General features: G+C 47.7%; 3 protein-coding genes across 3 annotated transcripts; 1 reads left to right on the forward strand and 2 right to left on the reverse strand.

The window, feature by feature from the left end:
- Positions 1–614: 614 nt before the first annotated feature.
- Positions 615–9,274, reverse strand: LOC125732708 (bromodomain-containing protein 1-like). Its single transcript, XM_049005983.1, has 13 exons — positions 9,005–9,274; positions 6,406–7,775; positions 6,059–6,215; positions 5,706–5,837; positions 5,483–5,611; positions 4,906–5,218; positions 4,495–4,731; positions 3,639–4,130; positions 3,336–3,462; positions 3,099–3,226; positions 2,763–2,872; positions 2,348–2,502; positions 615–2,024 (listed from the first exon to the last, which is right to left on the reverse strand). The coding sequence occupies exons 2-13, from the start codon at positions 7,755–7,757 to the stop codon at positions 1,841–1,843; spliced, it is 3,516 nt and encodes a 1,171-aa protein (XP_048861940.1). The 5' UTR covers positions 7,758–7,775; positions 9,005–9,274; the 3' UTR covers positions 615–1,840.
- Positions 9,275–10,860: 1,586 nt separating this feature from the next.
- Positions 10,861–17,641, forward strand: LOC125732692 (zinc finger BED domain-containing protein 4-like). Its single transcript, XM_049005981.1, has 2 exons — positions 10,861–11,029; positions 12,870–17,641. The coding sequence occupies exon 2, from the start codon at positions 13,091–13,093 to the stop codon at positions 16,832–16,834; it is 3,744 nt and encodes a 1,247-aa protein (XP_048861938.1). The 5' UTR covers positions 10,861–11,029; positions 12,870–13,090; the 3' UTR covers positions 16,835–17,641.
- Positions 17,642–18,127: 486 nt separating this feature from the next.
- alg12 (ALG12 alpha-1,6-mannosyltransferase) lies at positions 18,128–21,473 on the reverse strand. Its single transcript, XM_049005984.1, has 10 exons — positions 21,313–21,473; positions 20,871–21,091; positions 20,515–20,647; positions 20,253–20,426; positions 19,943–20,137; positions 19,733–19,837; positions 19,406–19,628; positions 19,086–19,255; positions 18,920–18,995; positions 18,128–18,842 (listed from the first exon to the last, which is right to left on the reverse strand). The coding sequence occupies exons 2-10, from the start codon at positions 21,033–21,035 to the stop codon at positions 18,596–18,598; spliced, it is 1,488 nt and encodes a 495-aa protein (XP_048861941.1). The 5' UTR covers positions 21,036–21,091; positions 21,313–21,473; the 3' UTR covers positions 18,128–18,595.
- Between the last annotated feature and the right edge of the window lie 26 nt (positions 21,474–21,499).

Below are 21,499 nucleotides of genomic sequence, written 5' to 3' on the forward strand. Positions count from 1 at the left end.
GCCAGCTGACCAAAGTAACCAACCTGTGGATTTATTCACTACACTCTCAAAAAGGTATCCCACCTTTAGAAAGAAAACCGTAGTGACATTAACAGTATATTGTGACTGATAACGATGACCACGTCCTGGAATGGTCTTGTCCGCATCCTTGGCACAGTATCAAAGACGTGCATCTTTTTCCTTCGCTGCTTTGGGATTTTCTTGGACACCACGGTGTGTGTGTAAGGGGGATAGATAGGTCAACTGAAGCTGAAACCAAGACACCATGGCCCAGCAGCTCAGAGAGCAAAGTGAACAGGAATGAGGAAACCATCTCGAGGAGGAAATCCAGCGGGACTCGCAGGATCCACCGCGGGAAGCTTCAAGTCTTTTGGTCAGGGTCACAGTGCCCCCGTGTGGCCGAAAACGGCATGCGTTCAGAAGCGAAAACGTCCAAGATAATTTGTTCTGCATACCAACACCTATATTTACTTCTCGATAATAAAATGTAATGTGCACTTTTGACATTTGTATCAACTGTTAAATCAATGTATAGTGGCTTAATTATAGTATAACAGACATTTTAACCAAAAAAATAACTAAAAATTGATATGGCAAGAAGATATTGTTAGTGATTCAAATCCACATCTTTTTTTTATTATCAGCATATTCATAAAAAAATGAATCTTTTGGCCATTCCAGGGCCGACTCCAGTATCTAACGTGGTTTTCCAACAAAAACAAAAAATAAAATAAAAAAAGTACCAAGTCTATGTACGTAACATACCATAGGAGAACTCTCCAAAACATCCCCCACTGCTACCCAGGACCCTACTGAATGAACAAACACAAGTAATCACAGCTCAACCGTTAAAGGGACAGGACCACACACAGTCCACTGACAGTATGAAATGAACAAAGCAGGATCTCTCCACACGTGCTGCCGTTTCAGCATCCGCTTCCCTCCCATCGAAGGCGTGACGCGCGGCGGGGGTTAAAGCACAGGGGCACGCCCGATACGCTGTCACCGCCGGTCTCCGCGGCAGCCCGAACCACCAGGCACAGGAACATAAAAGGTACATTTCAGAGCGATGCCTGTTACACAACACGGTAACGAAAAAACACGAGGGGGAAAACGGAGGGAAAGAGGCAAGGCCGGGCAGCATTTTTGGTTTCGTGAGAATGACGCACTTGCGGTTTCCATAGATACCACCGATTTCCCATGAATCATCTGAAGTATACAGATATATATTTATATAAATATATACAAGCGAAACATACTGACATTTTCCAAAAACATTCTGCTTAAAAAAAATAAAACTTTTATGCCAAGAAGTTCATGTAGCTTCAATAACTTAACTGAGAATGAACTGAAAAATGAGTTGAAACCCTTCAGGAACAGCATCTTAGCCCTATATGAATCTCATTTTTACTTTAGTTTATAGCACCATTAAGAGACACACCATTGTGCTAACATAAATCAGTATAAATATTAATAAAAAATAATGTACAGTACCAGTTTAAAATCTACAGAATAAGTTAGTGTCGGGAAAATGTACAAATATTTACAAAGTTTATTAAATACAAACTTATTTACCAGTTGGAGTGAATGACCAAAAAAAAGGGCCAATTGTACAGCGACAGTGAGGAAGGAGGCAGACCGTGAATGGAGAAGGAAAATCGGACGTGTTTGCGGAGTGACAACCTCAGTCCAGAAAAGGCAGGGTGAGGGAGCAGCGGGCGCAGACCACCGGGCGCAGACCATAGGGGAGAGTGACAGGTCAGGCCTCTGCTGGGGGTAACACTGGGTACATCCAGGGTTGGGGGTTGGGGGTTGGGGATTGGGGGGGGGGCGGGAGGGCTCAGTCGATGTCGCTGAGATCACTGACCGGCTCGTCCTGCACACGGCTCAGGTGATTCATGGCTCGCTTGAATGCTGTCTGCACGGCCTTGCGGATGCTGGAAGTGCGGCCCTCCATCATCTTTATCTTGTCGATGGTTTTGTCGATTCCCAGGGGAACCATCTTTGATTTAGGAAGCCATTGCCTGGCGAAATGAAAACCTCAAGTTAAACTGGTGGCTCGGGTCCCGACGCCGATCGACCCGTTATCTGGGAGACTGAGGGTTTTATGGGGACATTACGGGAATAAGCGCGAGTCAGACTCGCTCGCCCCGGCCCCCGGTTTCAGCTTCGAACCCCGGGTGAGACAGCCTTCGCTTATCATCCACACGCGCCGACAGTGACCAAGTAAGAAAAGCAGGACCTCCTGACAGGTAAGCGACAGCTAAAGGGAAAAACCGGACCCCTTAAGTCACATGTGCACGCAGAATACCGGCACGCCGGAAGCGCGTCTCACAGGACGACTCACCAGCTACGCTTGTTGTCGAAGAAGAGCACTAGGAAGAGCTTCTCGCCCGATTTGTACTGCATCTGCTCGCCGATCCTGAGTACGTCCATGGGGGGCATGGGGATGGAGACGCCATTATGGTGACAGCCCACCCTCGGCATCTTGGGGTCTATTATCTGTAGGTGGGAGCGATGGAGCCAGGGGTCAGCGAGAAATGATCACATGGCACTGACATGCCCACACTCACATGCAGGTGTCCCGCCATCCTTCCCAGAATCACTTACGGACCAGACTGTGTCCCTCTTCAGTCAAAATACGCAACCTTTACAGCACAAAGGCAGCCAGACAGTCTGAAGCTGGCCAAACATGAAGCGATGCAGGCCAGGCCCCCGGGGGGGGGGCACAGGCGTACACGCATACACACACGCGCACTCACCAGGGCTGGGTAGGAGGGATAGCCGCTGCACTTCGCCCAGACGAGTTTTAGCGGCTCCAGCATTACAGTGGAGGCGTTAGCCGGCATCCAGATGCTGCTGTTACCCACTTCTACAAAAGCAGGGATGAGGACTAGGTCAGGTTAGGGGGGACGAGCAGCCGGGGAGATCAGAAGGCAGCTTCCACCAAGGGGCCACACAGCACACGCGCCTAAAATCACGGCATATTACTGACTGCGTCCATGGTGAAGGCCCACCCACCCCACAGCCTACGCAGCTGACAAGTCTGTCTCCCAGGGCAGGAGGCAGCGGAGGAGGGAGGATATCGGGCCACCCACCAGCAGCGAGCCGGGCGGCCTTGGCGAAGTTGCCCGTCTCGATGCAGGCGATGAGCTCGCTCTTGTCGTCAATGGGGTTCCTCCGCACAAGTGCTGGCTTGCCTTTGCCACACTTCGGGAGGCTGAAACTGACGCAAAGAAACCAGCGGGCCTTCAGTGACGCAGTCGCCGACAGGACGGATCCCACGTCACGTGAGCGGTGTGACCTTGGAGGACTCGGAGGATGAGGGGCGGTACCTGGTGTTGCACAGGAGGCTGCCGCTGGAAGAGATGCTGGACTCGGAGGCACACCTCTGTCGCGGCTCCGCCTGCCCGCTGGGACTGGACTCCTCGTCCTGCTCCACGACAAAGCCATTGGACAATCCTGGAAATAGGGAGGTGCAGTCAGACTGAGCCTCCTTAAGGTGGCAGCGAAGTAAACTTCACAATATCCCGGTCAAATTCATTACTGCCATCAATCACATCCCAAATTAACAGAGAGGGTCAGGGTTAGGTTTAGAAGATCATGTCCCAGAACCTCCTGCTGACTCCCAGTCGTACCAGTATCCAAGCGCTTGACCGGGGACTCCTCCTCGGGCTCGCTCTCCCCACTGGCGCTGCGAGACCTCTTCCTGGGGTGCAGCAGTGTCTCCAGTCGGGGAAGGACCACGGAGAGGAATGTTTTGGTGCCCAACTGGGGGCCGCTGGTGGGGCTCTCACCCGCTTTCACCAGCTTCTGGGGGCTCATGCTCTTCGACTTGCGGAAGAGAACCGAGGTGCGGCGGTTGACGTTGCCGGAGGGCTCGGCTGGCATGGAGGCAGCGGACACGTCGCCATCAGGAGAGAGCGCCGGGGGGTCTAGGGTCGGCCCGTTGGACACCTCCCTGCCCCCAGGCACGCAGTCCTGTTGGCTGTCGAACTTCACGCGCCGACTGCACCGGCCCTCGGGGTTGGGGTGAACAGGCTTAAGAGTAGGCGGCTCCGAGTCCCCATCCAAGTTCTGGGGTGGCAGCAGGTCGGACGGCTCCAGCTTAGGTGGTAAAGACTTGTCCCCTAGAAGAGAATCCAGATGTATGTATATGGTGAAGAAAAAGATTGGACCAGAAACACCAGCGCTGAGGCTCTGTGGGAGAAGCCCTGCTTGGCGGTAAAGAAAAACACCTGCAAATTTATAATTCAGATAAAACAAAGTGACAGAAATGACTTGGTGATCTGTGTTCCTGTTCAGTAAGTCATGGGTTCAAATCCCCTGGGCAGCAGACTAATAATTAATAATAATTGATACTTTTATTGATCCCCATATGGAAATTCTTTTTTATGCCTCCCTCAACTTGCTCTATGTAGAGTAAGCTGTCCGTGAAGGGCAGCCACCTTTAAGGTAGGAACGCCCTGAGGTGCAGGCACAGGGGACACGTACCGTCCTCCTCCACTCCCTGGCCCCCGGACGCCGGTTCTGGGATGCACGGGAGGACATCGGCCCGAAGGCTCATCTCGTGCCGCACGTCGGCGATGACCTTCTTCAGTAGCTTTAGCCGCTTGCTGCGTGAAGGGCTTGACTTCATGGCACATGTGAGGTCCAGCTTCTCCAGCAGCTCCTTCAGCTGCAGCTCCAGGCACATGTGCTGCCGACTGCCCGGGTTCAGCAGCCGGTCTACTGTGGGGCGGGAGGAAGCAGGCAGAGAGCTCACAGCCTGACACGGAACGCCAAAGTCTGGGTATCCAACAAGAGGCGGCATCCAAATCCGGAAATATAATTAGAGTGACATAAGACAACACATCCCCCCCCCCCGTTACACCTGAAAGCACGTGTGCCAAACATCTCACTAACCATCTTCCCAGGAGAAAGGCAGCGACGGCTCCAGCTTGGGAGGTTCTGGAAGATGCATCCCGCTACCATAGTCAAACCCGATGTTTTCTGCATGCCGTAGTGCCTTCCTAAGCACGACCCCGCCTTGGTCCCGGAGACGCAGAGCTGCCCGGTAGAAGATGGTGTCCTTGGAATTGTATTTCATGCAGTTGGACACAATGAGGTTGAAGTCATCCTCAAACTCATCCAGATTCCGATAGCCCTGAGCCTCAACCCTCTTCCTCATGGTGGAGAAGTCCATCGGGTGCTTGATGTGGTCCAAGTAGTCCGGTACCTGACAGCAAGCCAACACAGAGTCACTTGGACTCGCCATTCTCCCCATTAACGTCATCGACATGTGTCATCACCTCCCCTAATGTTACAGTTCAGAAATAATCTAAACGCTGATATGTGAAATGCATGACATTCTTCTTACAGGCCACCACACAAAGAGAAAAAATCCTCAATGGCACACACAGCGTCAGGCACAAAGTCACGCATCCTTTGAGACTCAGTAAAATCTCTGCTTTGCAATAGACACTCAGGGTTGACCACTCACCTCTTTTAGGTTAACAGGATGGGCAAAGATCTTGGCTTGGTCCTTCTGCTGAAGTTGGTCCAATATGGAACGTAGCAAAATGGTAAATGGAGTGAGCTGGACCTCCAAAATGGACTGCTGCAGCTTCACCTGGGGGGAGAAGAAGCAAGAGCCAATTAAAAGTGTTGCTCTCTCAGGGACTGCATGGCACATGATTGCCATGTGACGAGTGTGACTGGCGTGCCTCTTCTCGCTTGAGCTTCTCCCGCTTCCGGATCAGTTCTAGCAGCAGTCGAGCCCGCTCCAGGTCATGGCGCAGGCGGTGCCACTCCTTCAACTGCTCCTTCAGCGCCCGGCTCTCCTCCTCGCTCTCCTTCTGGAAGGAGAAGCCACCTGAACTTAATGTCCAATGCAAAGCAAGGGAGCATATTCCTAGCTCAGCTTCTCAAACACTGGCCCATTATATAGTTGATGCTTGTCCCTGCAGAGCCCAAAGCTGGCCGACTGTTACTGATTTACAAAAAGCAGGCTTTATAAATGACATAATTCAAAATACAACCAATGAAATCTGCCATGGCTGAACCCGCTCAAACTGACCGGCTGCACGGTCCTCTGGGACTGCATGCCGGACTGGAGCCGCCTGAGCAGAGGCAGGCCGTTCCTGGACTGCCTCTTCAGCACCCAGTAGTTCAGAACTAGCTCCATGACCGCCTTCTTCTTTTGGACAGAGACCTGATTAAGGATTGTGTTCAACCTGGAGAGACAGAGGGAAAACAAAGACCATCAGACTGGACATGTTCCGCATGCCATTCCAAGCATGCGATTCCACTGGGTTCCAATAACCTGTATTCTGGAATTGGAAAAAAAGCAGCTAAAAATTTAATGTACTGAATTTTCTTGTTTCTCTGGCACCTCTGCATACAGGTGACGGTGTGGAAACGCACCTCTGGGGGGGGATGCTAGGCACAGAAATTGCTGGGACTGCTGCCAGGGGCTCACACTCCTCCTTCTTGTTCTTCTTCTTGTGGCTGCCTTTCGACCGCGACCTCCCACTGGCCCGGTCCCCTCTTTGGCTCCGGTCTTTGGCATCTTCGTAAATGGTGAGGGGCCTCCGGACGCAGCCGGGGGGCGTATGGGAACCACAGTAGGCCGTCTTCTTCACTGAGAATGTCGGCGTGCCTGAATCTGTCATTTCTTTGATGGGCTCCATCTTCATATAGAGGCCAGCCTTCTGCGCACAGCTGACATGGAAGGCGGTGTAGCAGTTTGCCCTGTGGCACTGTATACAGGCCCCCACCCCCTTCTCCTTGCAGAGGTAGCAGGTGAGCTTCCAGCGTGCGGGAGGGATGTTCTTCACGCCATCGATGGGCTCGATGAAGACCGTGTTGGCGAAGCCCACTTCGGGCACCCACAGGGCACAGACCACATGACCCCAGCGGTCGTCCTCCGTCTTTTTGAGCGCGCCGCCCTTGTTGGGGCACAGGATGCAGTCGACGGGCTGCGAGGGCGACTGCAGGCAGAGGCGGCACAGCCACTGGCCCTCGGGTACGTAGGGCACGCCGTAGCACTCCTGGTGCACGGCCATGTTGCACATGTCACAGAAGAGGATGACGTTGCTGTTCTGGCACTCGCCGTCCATGCAGATACAGCACACGGCGTCCTCGTCTATCAGTGACTGTGGCTCCCCATGGCCCTGGTTCTCCAGGAACGACTCCTTCTCTAGGCGGTCCATGAGGAACTCAAAGACGTTGTGCGACACCGGACTGAAACCCTCACAGCGTCTCTTCTCATTGATCAGATCCAACCAGGCATAGTCCTCCTCGTCCATGTCATACTCCACCTCCTCATCCAGCTCCTCCGGGGTCTTCTCTACATAGGTGTAGTAGCCAGCTGGCCGGCGAGGCACTACAGGCAGGTTGTACTCCACCGTACGGATCTTAGGCTCGGGTAGCGTGCCCCCTGGGGCCTGTGGAGCCGGCACACTGGCCAGTGCCGTATTCCTCTTCTGCTGGTTGCTCTTAAGCCGCGCGGAGCGCACCACCGCCTGCTGCGGCTTCTCACTGTTCTCCTTATTACTGTTGCACTCGATGATCTCCTGAGCCGTGGGGTCATCCTCCGAGATGACCTCCAGCTTGTCGTAGATGCTGATGCGGTGCACGCGGCCCTCCATCTCCAGCTCCACCATGCGCTGCGCCTGCGCATACGTCAGGGTCTCGCGATTGGGCGAGGGCCGGATGGGCGAGGCGGGCCGTGGCGGCTGCGTCGGCCCTCGCTGCTGCCGCCCTTTCCTCTTCATCTCGAACAGTGGTAAAACCTGTGCGAAAAGCAAGCATGTGTCGTCTGATCGTCCAAAGGTGAAGCAACTGGGAGGCCCATAGTAAAACAGTGAGATTAGCGAAAGAATATTTCACAGACACCCCCCATACATACATTCTTATACTGCAATTTTCAATGAATGTGCATAACTTCAGATACAAAATAAGGAATAACCTTGCAAATGATGAGAAACAAGACAAGTGAAACCTCCATGCTGTTTAATCATGTGACACATAAACCTCCCTCTACCTGGCAACCTTCATTGGCACGGTATTCAGGTTATTGCAAAGTGCCCCGATTCCCTCATTAACAGAAACATTCCTGCAGCATAGACATTTCTTCAATCTGCCGTCACGTAAAGCGCAATCAAGTCATATCAATTTCAATCATGTTGCAAATCTCATCCACATGTGCCGCGTGTGGGCTGAAACGAGGAGACCCAGGACTTTAAATAACTGAATACCACACAATGAAGAACGGGACTCATGTACTGGGAATGCTAAACAGTCATGGAGAGCTGTCAGGATAGACTAAAGTGAGGCACAAACATGAGCCGGATTGTATAGAGCTGCGGGGTATGTGTTATCTAATTAATGCGCGTGGGTTAATACAGCCCTGCTACCATTCAGCTACATATTACCATTCAGCCACAGACATAAACGGACGGACATTGCGGGGGTGCAGGGCACAGGGGCCTGGGTATTTAAGGCCCGGAATAACCTTCCCGAGAGGCACTCAGGCTAGCATACGCTAGTTACACAATTAAGCACGAATGCATCGATCAGCCCTCATATACAACACATTGAAAAACCCAAGACTAGCTTTCCCGGTCACATATAGGTCCACAAAGGCAACACGATTATCAATCGAGACATAAGACAGTTCCGTACGCAGTACACATTCAAACTCCTTTTCAAAATGAAACTAACCGCATATACAACGTTAGTTACCATGTCACTATACAGAACCGCTCTAGGTTTAACATGGCTTATTTAGAAACGGGGGAGGTAAAAGCGCAGCACCGAACCAGAGCGCTGAGACAACCGGGTGGCTAGTTGGCTACAACAAAACCAGATTTAGCAAACATGGCCGCCGACACAAGAGGCCGAAACCGCGGCGGACTGGGCCGCGTCCCGACGCCCACACTCCGCTTTCCAGAGCCTGCACGCCCTCTGCTGCAACGGAAGCGTCCGTGCGAACCGGAGGAAGGGTAGACGGAGGCCTTACCTGACGACGCCGAACTGCTACGCCGCTAACCGCGGCCGTGTTGACAGAGAGGGTCCAGCCGATTGCGTTGAGGCCCACGGACTGGCGGCGGCTTCTCTCGCGCTTCTCACCCGACGGCGGCGCGCGAGGCTCAGGAGGCGGTATCCAGGATGAGCGCGCGGCTTCCGGAGCCCGGTGTGACCCCCCGCTCCTACGACCGCGCGCAGAAACCAAGCATTGGCCTCGCGACGCGCTCGACCTCCGGCAACAAACCCACGGCAGCTCCACGCTCCTATGTCACGCAGCAACAATGCGACCGCCGCGCAGGTCCCGCCCGCTACGCGCAACGCCTTTGCGTAGCCGAGGGAGAGGCCGGGACCCCTTCCTTACCGCTTTACTGTGTGAGCCTGTCATCCTGCTCATTATATGTTACCAGTACACAAATGATTTATTTTTAATAGCTTGTCCCCTAAATCTTTATGTTGCATTTTATTTTTGTTGTATTAACACGGAGTGATGTGGCTGAAGTGTAGGCACAGTGTAGCAGTGGGCGACACGGGACCGTTCAATATTCGACCACTGTAAACTAGGTAAACCTTTTAGTCGGTGTTTCTGTATTTACTTCTTTTATTGCAGCACAGCACTGCGGGCCTGTTTCAAGCTTATTTTTTGTACTTTCTAATGCTTGTTCAATAAAACAAAAACAATGTAGAAAAGCCAGCATTCGTTAAATTGCCCACTGGCAAACAATGGCAATGTGTAACGTCCTCGTGGATTATTATCGGCTAATCATTTATGTACTCTAAGAAACCTAAACACCTTTTAAACGATGTGATAGTGTATTAAATTAAGGGAAAATGCCGTGTTTCTGAACACGGAACCCCTTCAATTTAAAATGATGTAGCTATTAAATGAATAACCACTACACGTTTGAGACGAACATCCAAATTTACACAATAGTGACTTGTTCTTTATTATATCTCTCCTTATGTCCCTTTCAATTTAAACAGTATGAATTCATTGTTGTACTCCACTTATAATGGCGCCCCTGTGAGAATCCCCTCCCCCCAAAGCCGAGGAACCACGTGTTACCGCAATAAACGGACGCACCACCGTGGGCTATTGTAATGGATCCTAGTGGTCCCAAGAATCCAGTATGCTGTTAATATAAGTCCAGTGAAAACGCTCTTCTGAAAAAGAAATACAGTTATCTGGCACTATAAGTGTTTGTTTTCCCTTTTCCTGGCCATTTTGGTGACCCCTAACCCTGTCGACGTCACGCGGGCGTGCGTGAGACAAAGAGGATACTTGTTTTCTTTTATTAATCAGTCTACACGTATTTTTTTGTATTCCTCCATGCAAAGACATTGTTATTTTAATTGCACCCCAGATCAACATTGCTTATAAGAGACCCATTTGGTTTGCTTATCTTAAACTGTGGGTTTTGTTTGTTGATTTTGTGTTTATTTACAAAATCTGCGACACATGTTATCTTCTTGTTTATGATGTTTTCTAATGATTCCAATTATAGTAAAAAAGAACGCATGGATAATGTGTCAAAGTACAGGAACTATTATCTTTAAATTACAGCAGTGGGGACGCGACACATGCGCTTAGTCCAAACGATGTACATCGACAACCAGTTTATTACAATTATAGGCTATTTTCTTTGAGTGCACATTACAAAGATGAAACAAGCATATCTAATTAGGAATAAACCATTTTAGAGTTACATTGGCAAATTCGTGTCTTGCAGCCATATCCTTTAGCGAAACGCCCGTCAAAGGACTGGCGCGTTGCTACGGCAACCTGGAGCGCGGCAGATTTCCGGCGGCGGTTTGTTTTTAGACCGCCATCTTGGGGCCACCAAATCCAGGTGACGTCAGAGCGGCTACGCTGCGCGCTCCTTGCGTAACCCCCCCGCTGAACGTTAACCACCAAGAAGACAAAGCGGCGGAATAATGCCCCGGTGGATCAACTCAGTGTGCTTTTATTTAACCGTTTAAGTACCAAAATTGACTGAGGCGGACTCCCCGGGGTTTTCAGGTACGTACCTATAATGCGCAGTTCCGCATCGACGTGAGTCTGGCAGGTGTCGGTCTGATCCGGGACTCCCACGGTCCCCTGCTGGGATCCGACTCCGCTTCACCGCCGCTCTTACCGGGGCGGCCTGGCCCGGGCCAGCTCACCCGACGCCCCGGGTTTCCAAACACGGACATTAAACACAGCGCCATTAACCGCTGTCATTGTATGAAGGCTTGGAAAACGAGGTTTGTCCGCGTTTTTCTTCGGGGACTGAAGCGTCGCAGGGGTAAGAGGCACCAGCGTGACATCCGTAGGCCCTACCTGCTCTGAAGTGACTGGGCACTGCTGTCCCCATCCCCTGTCACACGGTCCTTGAGCTGTGCCTGTCCACTGTCTAACGTTGTCATTTTCCCCATTGAACAAGCCGTGCCTAAGATCTCTATAGTCAATTTACCTTTTTAGTTCATTTTTAGGACATTTGCTGTTTGTGCCTACGGATGTAGCAGGGGGGGGGGTGTTGTGGCAGGCCGTAAATGCTGCCCATCTAGTTTGTTAAGTAAGGTTAATAGAGGTGCTATGGGTTCTGGGTGTTGCAGTGTGCTGAGAAGTGAGTATTCGTTTTTAAAGGGAAGTGGTTTTAAGATCCCTAATTGTATGGTGGTTCTGGAGGGAGGTGTGCTGGTTCTGGTCCAGAACAGATATGATTTTCTTTCTCTTCTACGTGGTTGTGATGCGGGCACACAGCAGGCTGCACTGATTGGCCCCCATACACTTACACAGTGTAGTGTGTCATTGTGTGTGTGTGTGTGTGTGTGTGTGTGTGTGGGGGGGGGGGGGTAGTTATACCCTTCTCTCTATTATTGTAATGCTTGCTTTCAGTTACAGTGCTGCTTACTGTAAATGTTTTCCTTTAAAGTTCTGTTGAACTATGTTCATAATAAACACCAGTGAAAGTCGATGTAGAACTCCAACATGACAATATTAGTAAGAATTTGGTTGTTATAGTATTGAGTGCTAATTCAGTTTTAGGTAATGTGGTTTAACATATTTGAAACTAGTGTGGCAACTAGTATTACAAGAGAATATATGTATAATCATGTGACAGTTTAATAATTTAAATGTAAATAATCCTCCCTATTTCAACTTCCTAATTACTGTAAAAAAATACAGTATGGTAATGCTGATTTAATGTTCATTCCTTGATGTGAATCTTTTGGCCAAACCCCCAACATCAGAGTGGAAATAAATGGATCATTAATTATCAGTATGCCACAGCAGCTCAGTAGGTAGACCTGCAGCATCACACCTCCTCGGATGTGGGTTCAAATCCCACCCACAACTTTGTATGGGGAATTTGGAAGTTTTCCTTGTGTATACCTGGATTTCCTCCCAAGGACTAAAAACATGTGCAGGTGAATTGGCATGTCTAAATTGCTTATAGAATGTTACTATGTGCCCTGTGATGGAGGTTCATCCTGAGTGAGATATCCCTTGCTGGGTATGTGGTTATGGAAGGTAGATGTATTTATTAATAAAGATATTGCAGGTAAAAACTGAAACTTTCTTCCCGAGTATGATGTGACAGAGCTCCCATAATAGAAAATGTGTAAAATACATTGTCATGTAGCAAACATGTGTTAAGGAAGTGAACGCTGACAGTTTTCTATGTTGGAAGTTTGAGAAAGCATGTTTCACCAAGTTTACATCCTGGCTAAATTCTGTGTGGGGGTTTAGATGGCTCATTACATTCCCAAGCAGCTGCAGCAGACCATGTGTTTGGGGGTGTTTGAGGGCTTATGAAACCAATATATCGCTCATGTGAATGACTAATCATGTTTACTTTCTCCTTCCATTTTTCCAGGATGCCCAGGAAAGAAATGGACTTCGTAATTCTTAAATCATGCATTTAAATGGCGATAACATGGAAATGAGTTCATTCAGAAGTTGCATGTGACTGGAATACAGGGGATAATAAGAAGAAATCAAAGCCCACTCCTATGATTCTCACCACTTGACATACTTTTTCCCCTCCATTTTTTCCCTCTCGACATTGGAATCAAGGCAGAATTTTAATCTGCCAACATGGACAGTGAGGACGACCTCTCTCATAGTAGCGATGATGGAGGCTCAACACATACCGACTTAATCCACAGTGACAAAAAAAGAGAGGCAAAAGGGACCTGTCTTAAAATAGAGGGTGAAGATGGTTATGTGTTCAAGTCGTACAGAATTGCCCATAAGTCTAAGAATGGAGAAATTTCTTCCTTGTCCTCAGAGACACTGGCTAGTGAAGCCCTCTCGGTCTCTTCTGAAAGGATGTCAGAGGACCAGTCTTCTCAGGTTGGTGCACAACTGTCAGAACCTCAGTTATCAGATGAAAAGGCTTTTCTTGAAGAGGCAGCCATTTCTAATCAGTGCCCAAATGCTGCAACCTCATGTAAAAATGAAAGGACTCTCGAGCAGTCAGAAGATGAAACACACATACATATCAAACAGGAAGAACCAAATGCTATGAAGAAGGATGACCAGGAGGATGAAAATTTTACCTTTGATAGTTCGGTAGAGCCTTTTGTTAGCAGAGATGATGACTTACTCAATTATAATAGTACTCTTTATGATGTGGCTATGGATGCTGTCACACAAAGTCTTCTGTCGTCAATAAGAAACCCTGTAAGCCCACGAAAGAAATCACCTGCTTGGAACCACTTCTTCATATCACCCCGTAATAACACCAAAGCAATCTGTATGTACTGTATGAAAGAATTCAGTCGAGGAAAGAATGAGAAGGACCTCAGTACCAGCTGTCTGATGAGGCATGTGAGAAGGGCTCATCCCACTGCGCTGCTGCAAGAAAGTGAGTTTCACCCGAGTACCCCTGTCTCGTCTTCCTTAATACATCCTAAAAATTCACCGAATAATGGGGACTTGCCAGCTAACACATCTGCTTCTCAGAAAAGCAGCTGGATGTTGGGGCTGTCGGCAGATGAGGGTGAGGCTTTGCCCAAAGAAGCGTTCCCTGTTACGCAAAAATCAGAGCAGTGTGCCAAAAAGGAAACCGGCAAGGCTTCCTCTCCACATTCCACCAACCACCACACCGAAGAAGCTACAGACAGCACGTCTGAACCCATCCTAACAACTCATAAAAATGCAAACTCTCGGAGACGGTCGGCAGTGTGGAAGCATTTTTACCTGTCCCCAGTAGATAACTCCAAGGCAGTGTGTATACACTGCATGAATGAGTTCAGCCGAGGAAAGAATGGTAAAGACTTGGGGACAAGCTGCTTGATTCGTCACATGTGGCGAGCCCACAGAGACATAGTTGTAGAGGAAAACGGACAGGGTTGTACTATTCCGCCGCCTTATACAAGCCCGCCTACCCTTTTGTCACGGTTTCAGCTTCAAGAGACAAGCGAGATTAAAAAGGAATCTTCTCATGTCCCATCCTCCCCTGAAACGGTGTCTGACGAAGCACTGCAAAGTTTTAGTGAGAATATGGATGTTAAAGAGGACTCAAATGATGAGTTGTATAATTCAGGGCAAGAGTCTTCAGCTGATATTTCATTAGAACATAAAGGAGACAAAGATCCAGATCCACCCCTGATAGATGAGCTGTCTGAGGGCTTATACCTACACCAAAATCTTACTTCGATATTCCAAGAAAACAAAAAGATCATGAAGAGAGTAAAGTCAGAGGTCTGGCATCATTTCCTTGTGTCCCCAGGTGACCAACTCAAGGCGTTGTGCAGATACTGTCCTTGTGCCATCAGCCGAGGGAAACGTGGGGACTTTGGAACAAGCTGTCTAATGAGGCATCTCATGAGACGTCACCCTGATGTCCTTCACAACCAGAAAACCACGTGTGATACAGTGTCCTTGCCTGGTTCAGCCCACACCACCTCAGCAGCAGCTCAAGCTTTATCCTCAGAAGATCCAAATGGCACTGAAAAGAAATTGCGCACTGTCAGCAAGAAGACGTCTAAGTTATGGAATCACTTTTCTATTAGTGCCACTGACCCCACAAAGGTTGTTTGTTTGCACTGTAACCGCACGATGAGCCGAGGTAAAAAGACGACAAACCTCGGCACCAGTTGCTTATTTAGACACATGCAGAGATTTCATGGACATGTTCTTGAAAATAACAGCAGTGTCTCAGGTATTGTGTCTTCTGCTGGCGTTCAAGTAAAAGAAGAACCCATGGCCACTTCCTTATATGAAGAAAATGGCAAAGAAATTACCCAGTATCACCCTGTATCCAAAAAGGTCACCAGGCTTGTCGCTGAAATGCTTGCGCTGGATCTGCAACCCTCAGCACTTGTAGAGAACGTCGGTCTCAGCCGATTACTGGAATACCTGCAGCCACAGTACTCATTACCTTCGCCTTCTTACTTCACAAGCACTGCCATTCCAGAAATGTATGAAAGGGTGAAAGAAGTCATTGTTACACACCTGAAAGAGGCTGAGAGTGGAATCATTCATTTCACAACAAGCATTTGGGTCAGCAGCCAAAGTAAAGAGTACTTGACTCTGACAGCCCACTGGGTAACCTACGAGTCGTGCGTGAGACCTCAGGGCCAGGACTTTCACTGCTCCGCCCTTCTCAGCGTTACTCAGATTGACTGTGATTACAATATGCTCAGTATCCAGAAGCAGCTGGAGTATCTCTGGGATACTTGGATTAATTCAGCAGGTCTGAAAATTGGGTTTACTGTGACTGATAACCTGAGCATTGTAAATACACTGGACAGTAATGATCACGCTACCTTAAAATGTTTCAGACACACAATTGACCTCATTGTTACTGAAGCCATAAAGAGCCAAAGGATGGTTCAAAACCTGCTAAGTACAGGCAGGAAAATCTGCGAGCGTGTTCACCGTTCTGCTAAAGCAAAGGAGAAGTTAGCTGAGCTTCAAAAGACATACCACTTGCCTGAAAACCAGCTCGTTCAAGATGTTCCTTCCAAGTGGAAAACATCATTTTACATGCTTGAACGTTTAGTGGAGCAAAAGAAAGCAATTGATGAAATGTCAATAGAGTGCAATTTTAGGGAACTGATAAGCTGTGACCAATGGGAGGTAATGCAGTCTGTGTGTAACGCTTTAAAGCCTTTTGAAGTAACATGCAGGGAAATGAGCGACCGGACTGCCACACTAGGCCAAGTCATACCGCTAATTCATATCCTCAACCGAAAGATAGATATGCTCTTTGATGAGACTATGGGCATCGATAACATGCTGAAGTCTCTGAAGGACGCAATGGTAAGTCAATTGTCCTCCACACTTCGTGACCCAAAATACATTTGGGCAACGATGCTGGATCCTCGATACAAGACTTCTCTGTTCACAGAGGAAGTGGCTGAACAGTGCAAGCAAGACCTCATCAGAGAACTTGAGGCATCATTATCTACCTCAACTGATACCAAGCTTTTACCGTCCAATGGATGCAGCGTTTTCCCAGTTTCATCCAATAGTACTCAGTCTGATGAGGACAACCTCTGGGCCCTAATGGATGACATCAAGAAAAAGATCAAGCAGGAAGAGCAACCTAAGTCCTCAGAGCTAATAGTGCTGGAGTATTTAGAAGAGGATATACTTGATCAAAGCTGTGATCCCCTGGACTACTGGAACCTGAAAAAGTTTCTGTGGCCAGACCTTGCCAAAGTGGCTGTTCGTTATGTTAGTTGCCCTCCTAGCATTGTCCCAGCAGAGACATTGTTCAGCACAGCAAGTTCCAGCTATGCCATGAACCAGTCCAGGCCATTGTTGGAAAATCTTGAGGGCCTTGTCTTTTTAAAGGTCAATCTCCCTTTAATATATTTTCAGTACTGATAAGGTTTTAACCTTGTGGGTCTAAATCACACTCTTACTAGACACAGGATCTGTGAAAATAGACAATACATTATTTTACTTATTTATTTTTCACTACTAAGAATGCTTTTCCATTCTGGCTCAGAAAATGGTATATGGAACATTTGGACCAATCACAGCTATTAATTGAAAACAATTATTTGTGTGAACTACTGTTAACATTTGACAACTGCAGCAAGTCTGTAGCCTAGTGAAAACTGGCAGAGCAAAAGGCTTTGACTGTCAGTTGCAGGATTAAATATTTTGTTGTGATATTGTTATGTATAACTTCTTGTTCTTTTTTCTTCTCTGCTTGTGCCTTATGCAAACTACTTCAGGTCAAAGATGCTGTAAATATTTAAGTGGTGTTATACCAATTTGTAGTCTTTGAATTTAGGTGATTATGTATTATAGACTAGATGCTGAATGACATTTTACTCTAAAAACCAGGCCCAAAAATACTGTGAATGGAGAATATTTAAAAATATTCATATTTAATTTTCTTTGTGAAATTGTGGCTGAGGGTACAGTCTATTAGAATTAGCTTTTTTTAAACTCACTTTTTCTACATGAACATTATAAAATAGTTCTGTATTCACAATAAGCAATCTGTTTCAAATACTTTAAGCACAATTAGTTGAGGGAATTATGGGTTCACTGTTGAATAAATTACTGTACATCTTTAAATATTAATTTCCATAAGGATTTTGATAACTGTATAAGCATTTAGATTGGATTTAAACACGTTTTCTGGTAATTTTTTAAATAAAACCTTGCCCAGAGAAAGAAGGGTTCTCTGTCATTTGTGATTCAAAACCCATTTTGCGTGTCGAAGGGGTATAAATAGTTTTTCTTCCTGTTGTCAAGGAAGTGACACATGAGGTTAGCAGGCCCTCGTTTCCTCTGAGTGTAGCAGATAAAACGACATAGTGTCTTGGTGCCAGGTCTGTCACGCCACACTACGGGGAACCAATGTTTCTCAGTGGTGTTCCCATTCAATACAGTTCACTTAAGTGAACCATCCAGACTGCGTTAGATGCATCCTCCCAAACTGTGTCATTCACCAGTCAGGTACAGACTATTAGAGCAGTCTGCCACTCTTAGTAAATAAAACAAAATCATTGAGGTCATTTGAGGGCAAAAGCGGATCTTTCTGCCATGTTCAGACAGGAAGAGCTCAGAGATCCAGTTTCACAACCCCTGTGTGTCTTCGCCTACCAGCCGAGAGCAGCTCGCCCACATTCCTTCTGCGCGGGAAGCAAGGGACAACTGTGATAGTGACAATGCATTTATTGGCTCTTTTTAAATTCTGCTCAACAGTAATTTAGCGACTACATGCGTTAATATTAACATTTGTGTTATAGTTCCTAGTCTCACCCAGGTCAGACACTGCCCAGACAGGCAGTGAATTAATATTCCAGCATGAACCCTGGAATTAACCTCTTGTTACATTCATTTCAACAAGCAATGACTGTTGTGTCATGATAATCCTTAATTTCCCATACGATGCAAAGTAGCACTGAAATATAATAACCAATTTTTTTTAAACTTCAGAAACCTCAAAACCAATTCAGCTACAAAGAAATACATTAATTTGTGGGTAGTGTAACAAATACAAAATCTGTATATGCCAATGGTCAAACTAAGTTTTATAGCAAAGCAAGGAACCAGCTTCTGACAGCAAGAGTTTTGTCAATGTCATTTACAAAATCATCTCAGTATGAAACCATTCTTCACTCATATTTAATAATCCATAGTTCTAGTTAATTGAGGAATTCTCTCCAAAAGAACCACTTTATCCTTCAGATTAACACTGAATGGGGGAAACTGGAACACATGGAAGACCAGTTTACTGAAGCCTTGGACAAAGGCAAGGGGACGGTGAGAGTCCCTTAGCATCACTACACGTGTCTTGTCCGCCTCCATGAGAACATGAGAGTAGTTCCTCATTCTGAGGTCTCCAGGCTCCAGGTCCTCCCTTTTGTCATACCTGACAGATGGGCAGAGAGGTTTGGGTCTTAACAGGGGTCCCACAGATCTATGCCAAACTAATGGGATGGAACTCACCTCCAATCACCATTTAGTTCTAAGAATCGAGATACTCCAGTCTGAGCAGCAAATACGTCAATATGAACAGACACATCTGAAAAGGAAAAAGACGACAAAGTGAGAAGATATTTACCTGGTATGAACAACAGCCCAGTAAATGCGACTCGGAATGAGCGTGACCAACCTGAAGATGCCGGAACCATGCTGTGCAGATCTAGCATGGCTCGTCCTCCTGGGTAGTTGTGATGGGAGGCGTACAGAGACAACCCCGTGTACATGGAGTTGAAGAAGAGATGGCCGAACACCATCAAAGACCCAATCTTATACATCCAGGATTTATGGAAGTTGTTCAGCCTATAAAGCATGGGATACTTTTCTAAATTAATAAGTAGAACCCTTTCCAAACATGCAAGACTAGTAGCAAAAACTTTCGATATTAGATGCAGACAATGGAGTCCTTAAACAGCACTGTAACAGAGGGTCAGTGCGTAGCAGGCTGCATACACATGAGAGCTGCCGCAGGCCGCCAGGATGTTGAAGACAGGGAAGGTGTACAGAATGAAGCGCAGCTCCTTATGCGGCAGGAAGGAGTAGAGAAGGATGAAGCCCAGTGCCGGGAGCAGCAGGACTCGTGTCCGTCTGTCCAGCAGGCCAAGCGGCACGAGCAGGATGGTGCCACCCAGCGCACGCGGCAGCGCGGAGTAGAAGTACCACAGGAAGGGGGCAGTCTACTGAGAAGAAACAGTCAAGGATGGAACGCCAAGTTGGGGAAGATGGTGGCAAACATCGACATGACACATTCCGTCATCCGAAAGATTGACGTGAAGGATATTCCCCAGCTGGAGCTCTTGTTGAGGATGGTGTTGTACCACAGCACCTGGCCTTCAGGCCACATCAGCTGCCTCCAGAACAAAGAGTCAACAGAGACGGTGAGACCTGAAGGACAGTCACAAGAACTTTGAGAAATCAGACCCAACCCTGACTTTCCCAAGGAAGATGCTTTCACACATTGTACAAGGGGTGCGGGATGGCGGCTCCTACCTAAAGACACTATGCCAGCCGGAATGGCGTAGCTAAAGAGCTGAAGGACCGTGAATCTCCTGCTCATCAGTGTCATCAGCAGCATGAGACCCAAGAAGAGGCAGAGCTCTGAGCGGAAAACGATGATGGCTATGGCGGACAGACAGACGAAGGTGCCATATTTCTCCTGCATCCAGGATGTGAAGGCCTGTAGGACTGGCAGGAAACAGGCAGGAATCAGAGCATGACAAAGATGTGATGTATTAATATATACTTATATATAAACCATACTCAAATCATCACACACGCAGCAGCACGCTATGTCTGATACCTATGGGCAGGGCAAACACATTGGGCAGGGGCCTCGTGCAGTAAAACATGAGGTGGAACTGCGAAGCACTAATGATGCAGAAGAGTGACGCCACCCGAGATCCGAACCGGGTCAGAACTTCACACCGTAGGCTCCAAAGTGCACGGATCACACATATCCCCAGGCAGGCACGCACTGTAAAATGCAGAAGGTTCCACTTAGGTGCATGAATCATCCCAGCGCCATTCCCAACCCTGATCCCAGCCTCAACCTCCCACTTTACCTAATATCTGGGTGTAGAATTTGGGGGCGTCCAGGAGCGATAGCACGTAAACCAGCGGAGAACTAAGCGCAGATACAAAAAGGGGTCCAAGAAACGTCCGCGGGACCACACCGGAGAATTCTAGGTGGTCATACTGCAAAAAAAAAAACGTCTCCTTCAAATAAGCACCTTGTCACATGTAACATTATTAACCGAACAGAGAAAAATTAATGTAGCTAGGAACTACGCTGCCCATGGATTACTTTGGTATGAACTGACAGCTAAAACCGACTGTTTAGTGAATTTAAGTTAAAATTAACAAAATTAACATGTAGACTTATTATTACACTGCAGTGAAATTCACCGGCGGGCATCACCTTGTCCAAGTCCAGTCTGTGGTACAGAAGGTCGTGCATTGCCTGCAGGTTAAAGCTCTCCTCCACCTTCGTGAACGGGCATACGCACAAATGAACAGACCCCACGAAAATCAGCAGCAACAGAGCGCCATAGCGCCCAGCGCCTTCCCGAGCCCTCTCTGCCATGTTGTGGGGATCACAACGTCACTAAGCCGCGACACTCTTAGCTCGCAGGCTACCACCTGCAACGAAAACAGAGACGGGGTTCAGTTAACTTTCAAATGTACAAATTGGTGATTCTATAAAAAATCATATTGAGGGAGCAGGATTTACACTACCACAGACACTACGTGTTTCTTATGTACTAAAATGTGCAGTATCTAGTCTGTTGTATATACCATACATTGCATTTGTTTATTTCCAACAGTAGCGAGCTATAACAAAACAAAAAATAAACATCCACCGGCTCTTATGATTCTGTTTGAAGGAACTGGTCGCAGGAGCAGCAAGGCTGCCTGTTAAACTGCCTGTGTGCTTTTACTATTCCACATTATTTCTTTACTTTATTTAAAAATCTACAGGAACCATGTGCTCATCACATAGGGTCGTTTCAATAGATCCGCACAGTGCTGCGCTCTCTCTAGTTTATT

This window comes from Brienomyrus brachyistius, chromosome 1 (genome assembly GCF_023856365.1).
Source record: "Brienomyrus brachyistius isolate T26 chromosome 1, BBRACH_0.4, whole genome shotgun sequence".
Taxonomy (NCBI): Eukaryota; Metazoa; Chordata; class Actinopteri; order Osteoglossiformes; family Mormyridae; genus Brienomyrus; species Brienomyrus brachyistius.

What these genes read in the sequence shown, in the direction of transcription:
- LOC125732708 (XM_049005983.1), bottom strand. Translation starts at nt 7,757, where the DNA reads ATGAAGAGGAAAGGGCGGCAGCAGCGAGGGCCGACGCAGCCGCCACGG. An exon ending in ATCCTGTTAACCTAAAAGAG is followed by an intron (nt 5,219 to 5,482) that starts GTGAGTGGTCAA and finishes GCTTGCTGTCAG; the next exon opens with GTACCGGACTACTTGGACCA. An exon ending in TTCGACAACAAGCGTAGCTG is followed by an intron (nt 2,025 to 2,347) that starts GTGAGTCGTCCT and finishes TCATTTCGCCAG; the next exon opens with GCAATGGCTTCCTAAATCAA.
- LOC125732692 (XM_049005981.1), top strand. Translation starts at nt 13,091, where the DNA reads ATGGACAGTGAGGACGACCTCTCTCATAGTAGCGATGATGGAGGCTCA.
- alg12 (XM_049005984.1), bottom strand. Translation starts at nt 21,035, where the DNA reads ATGGCAGAGAGGGCTCGGGAAGGCGCTGGGCGCTATGGCGCTCTGTTG. An exon ending in GCCTGCGGCAGCTCTCATGT is followed by an intron (nt 19,256 to 19,405) that starts GTATGCAGCCTG and finishes CATGCTTTATAG; the next exon opens with GCTGAACAACTTCCATAAAT. An exon ending in CATGGTTCCGGCATCTTCAG is followed by an intron (nt 18,996 to 19,085) that starts GTTGGTCACGCT and finishes TTTCCTTTTCAG; the next exon opens with ATGTGTCTGTTCATATTGAC.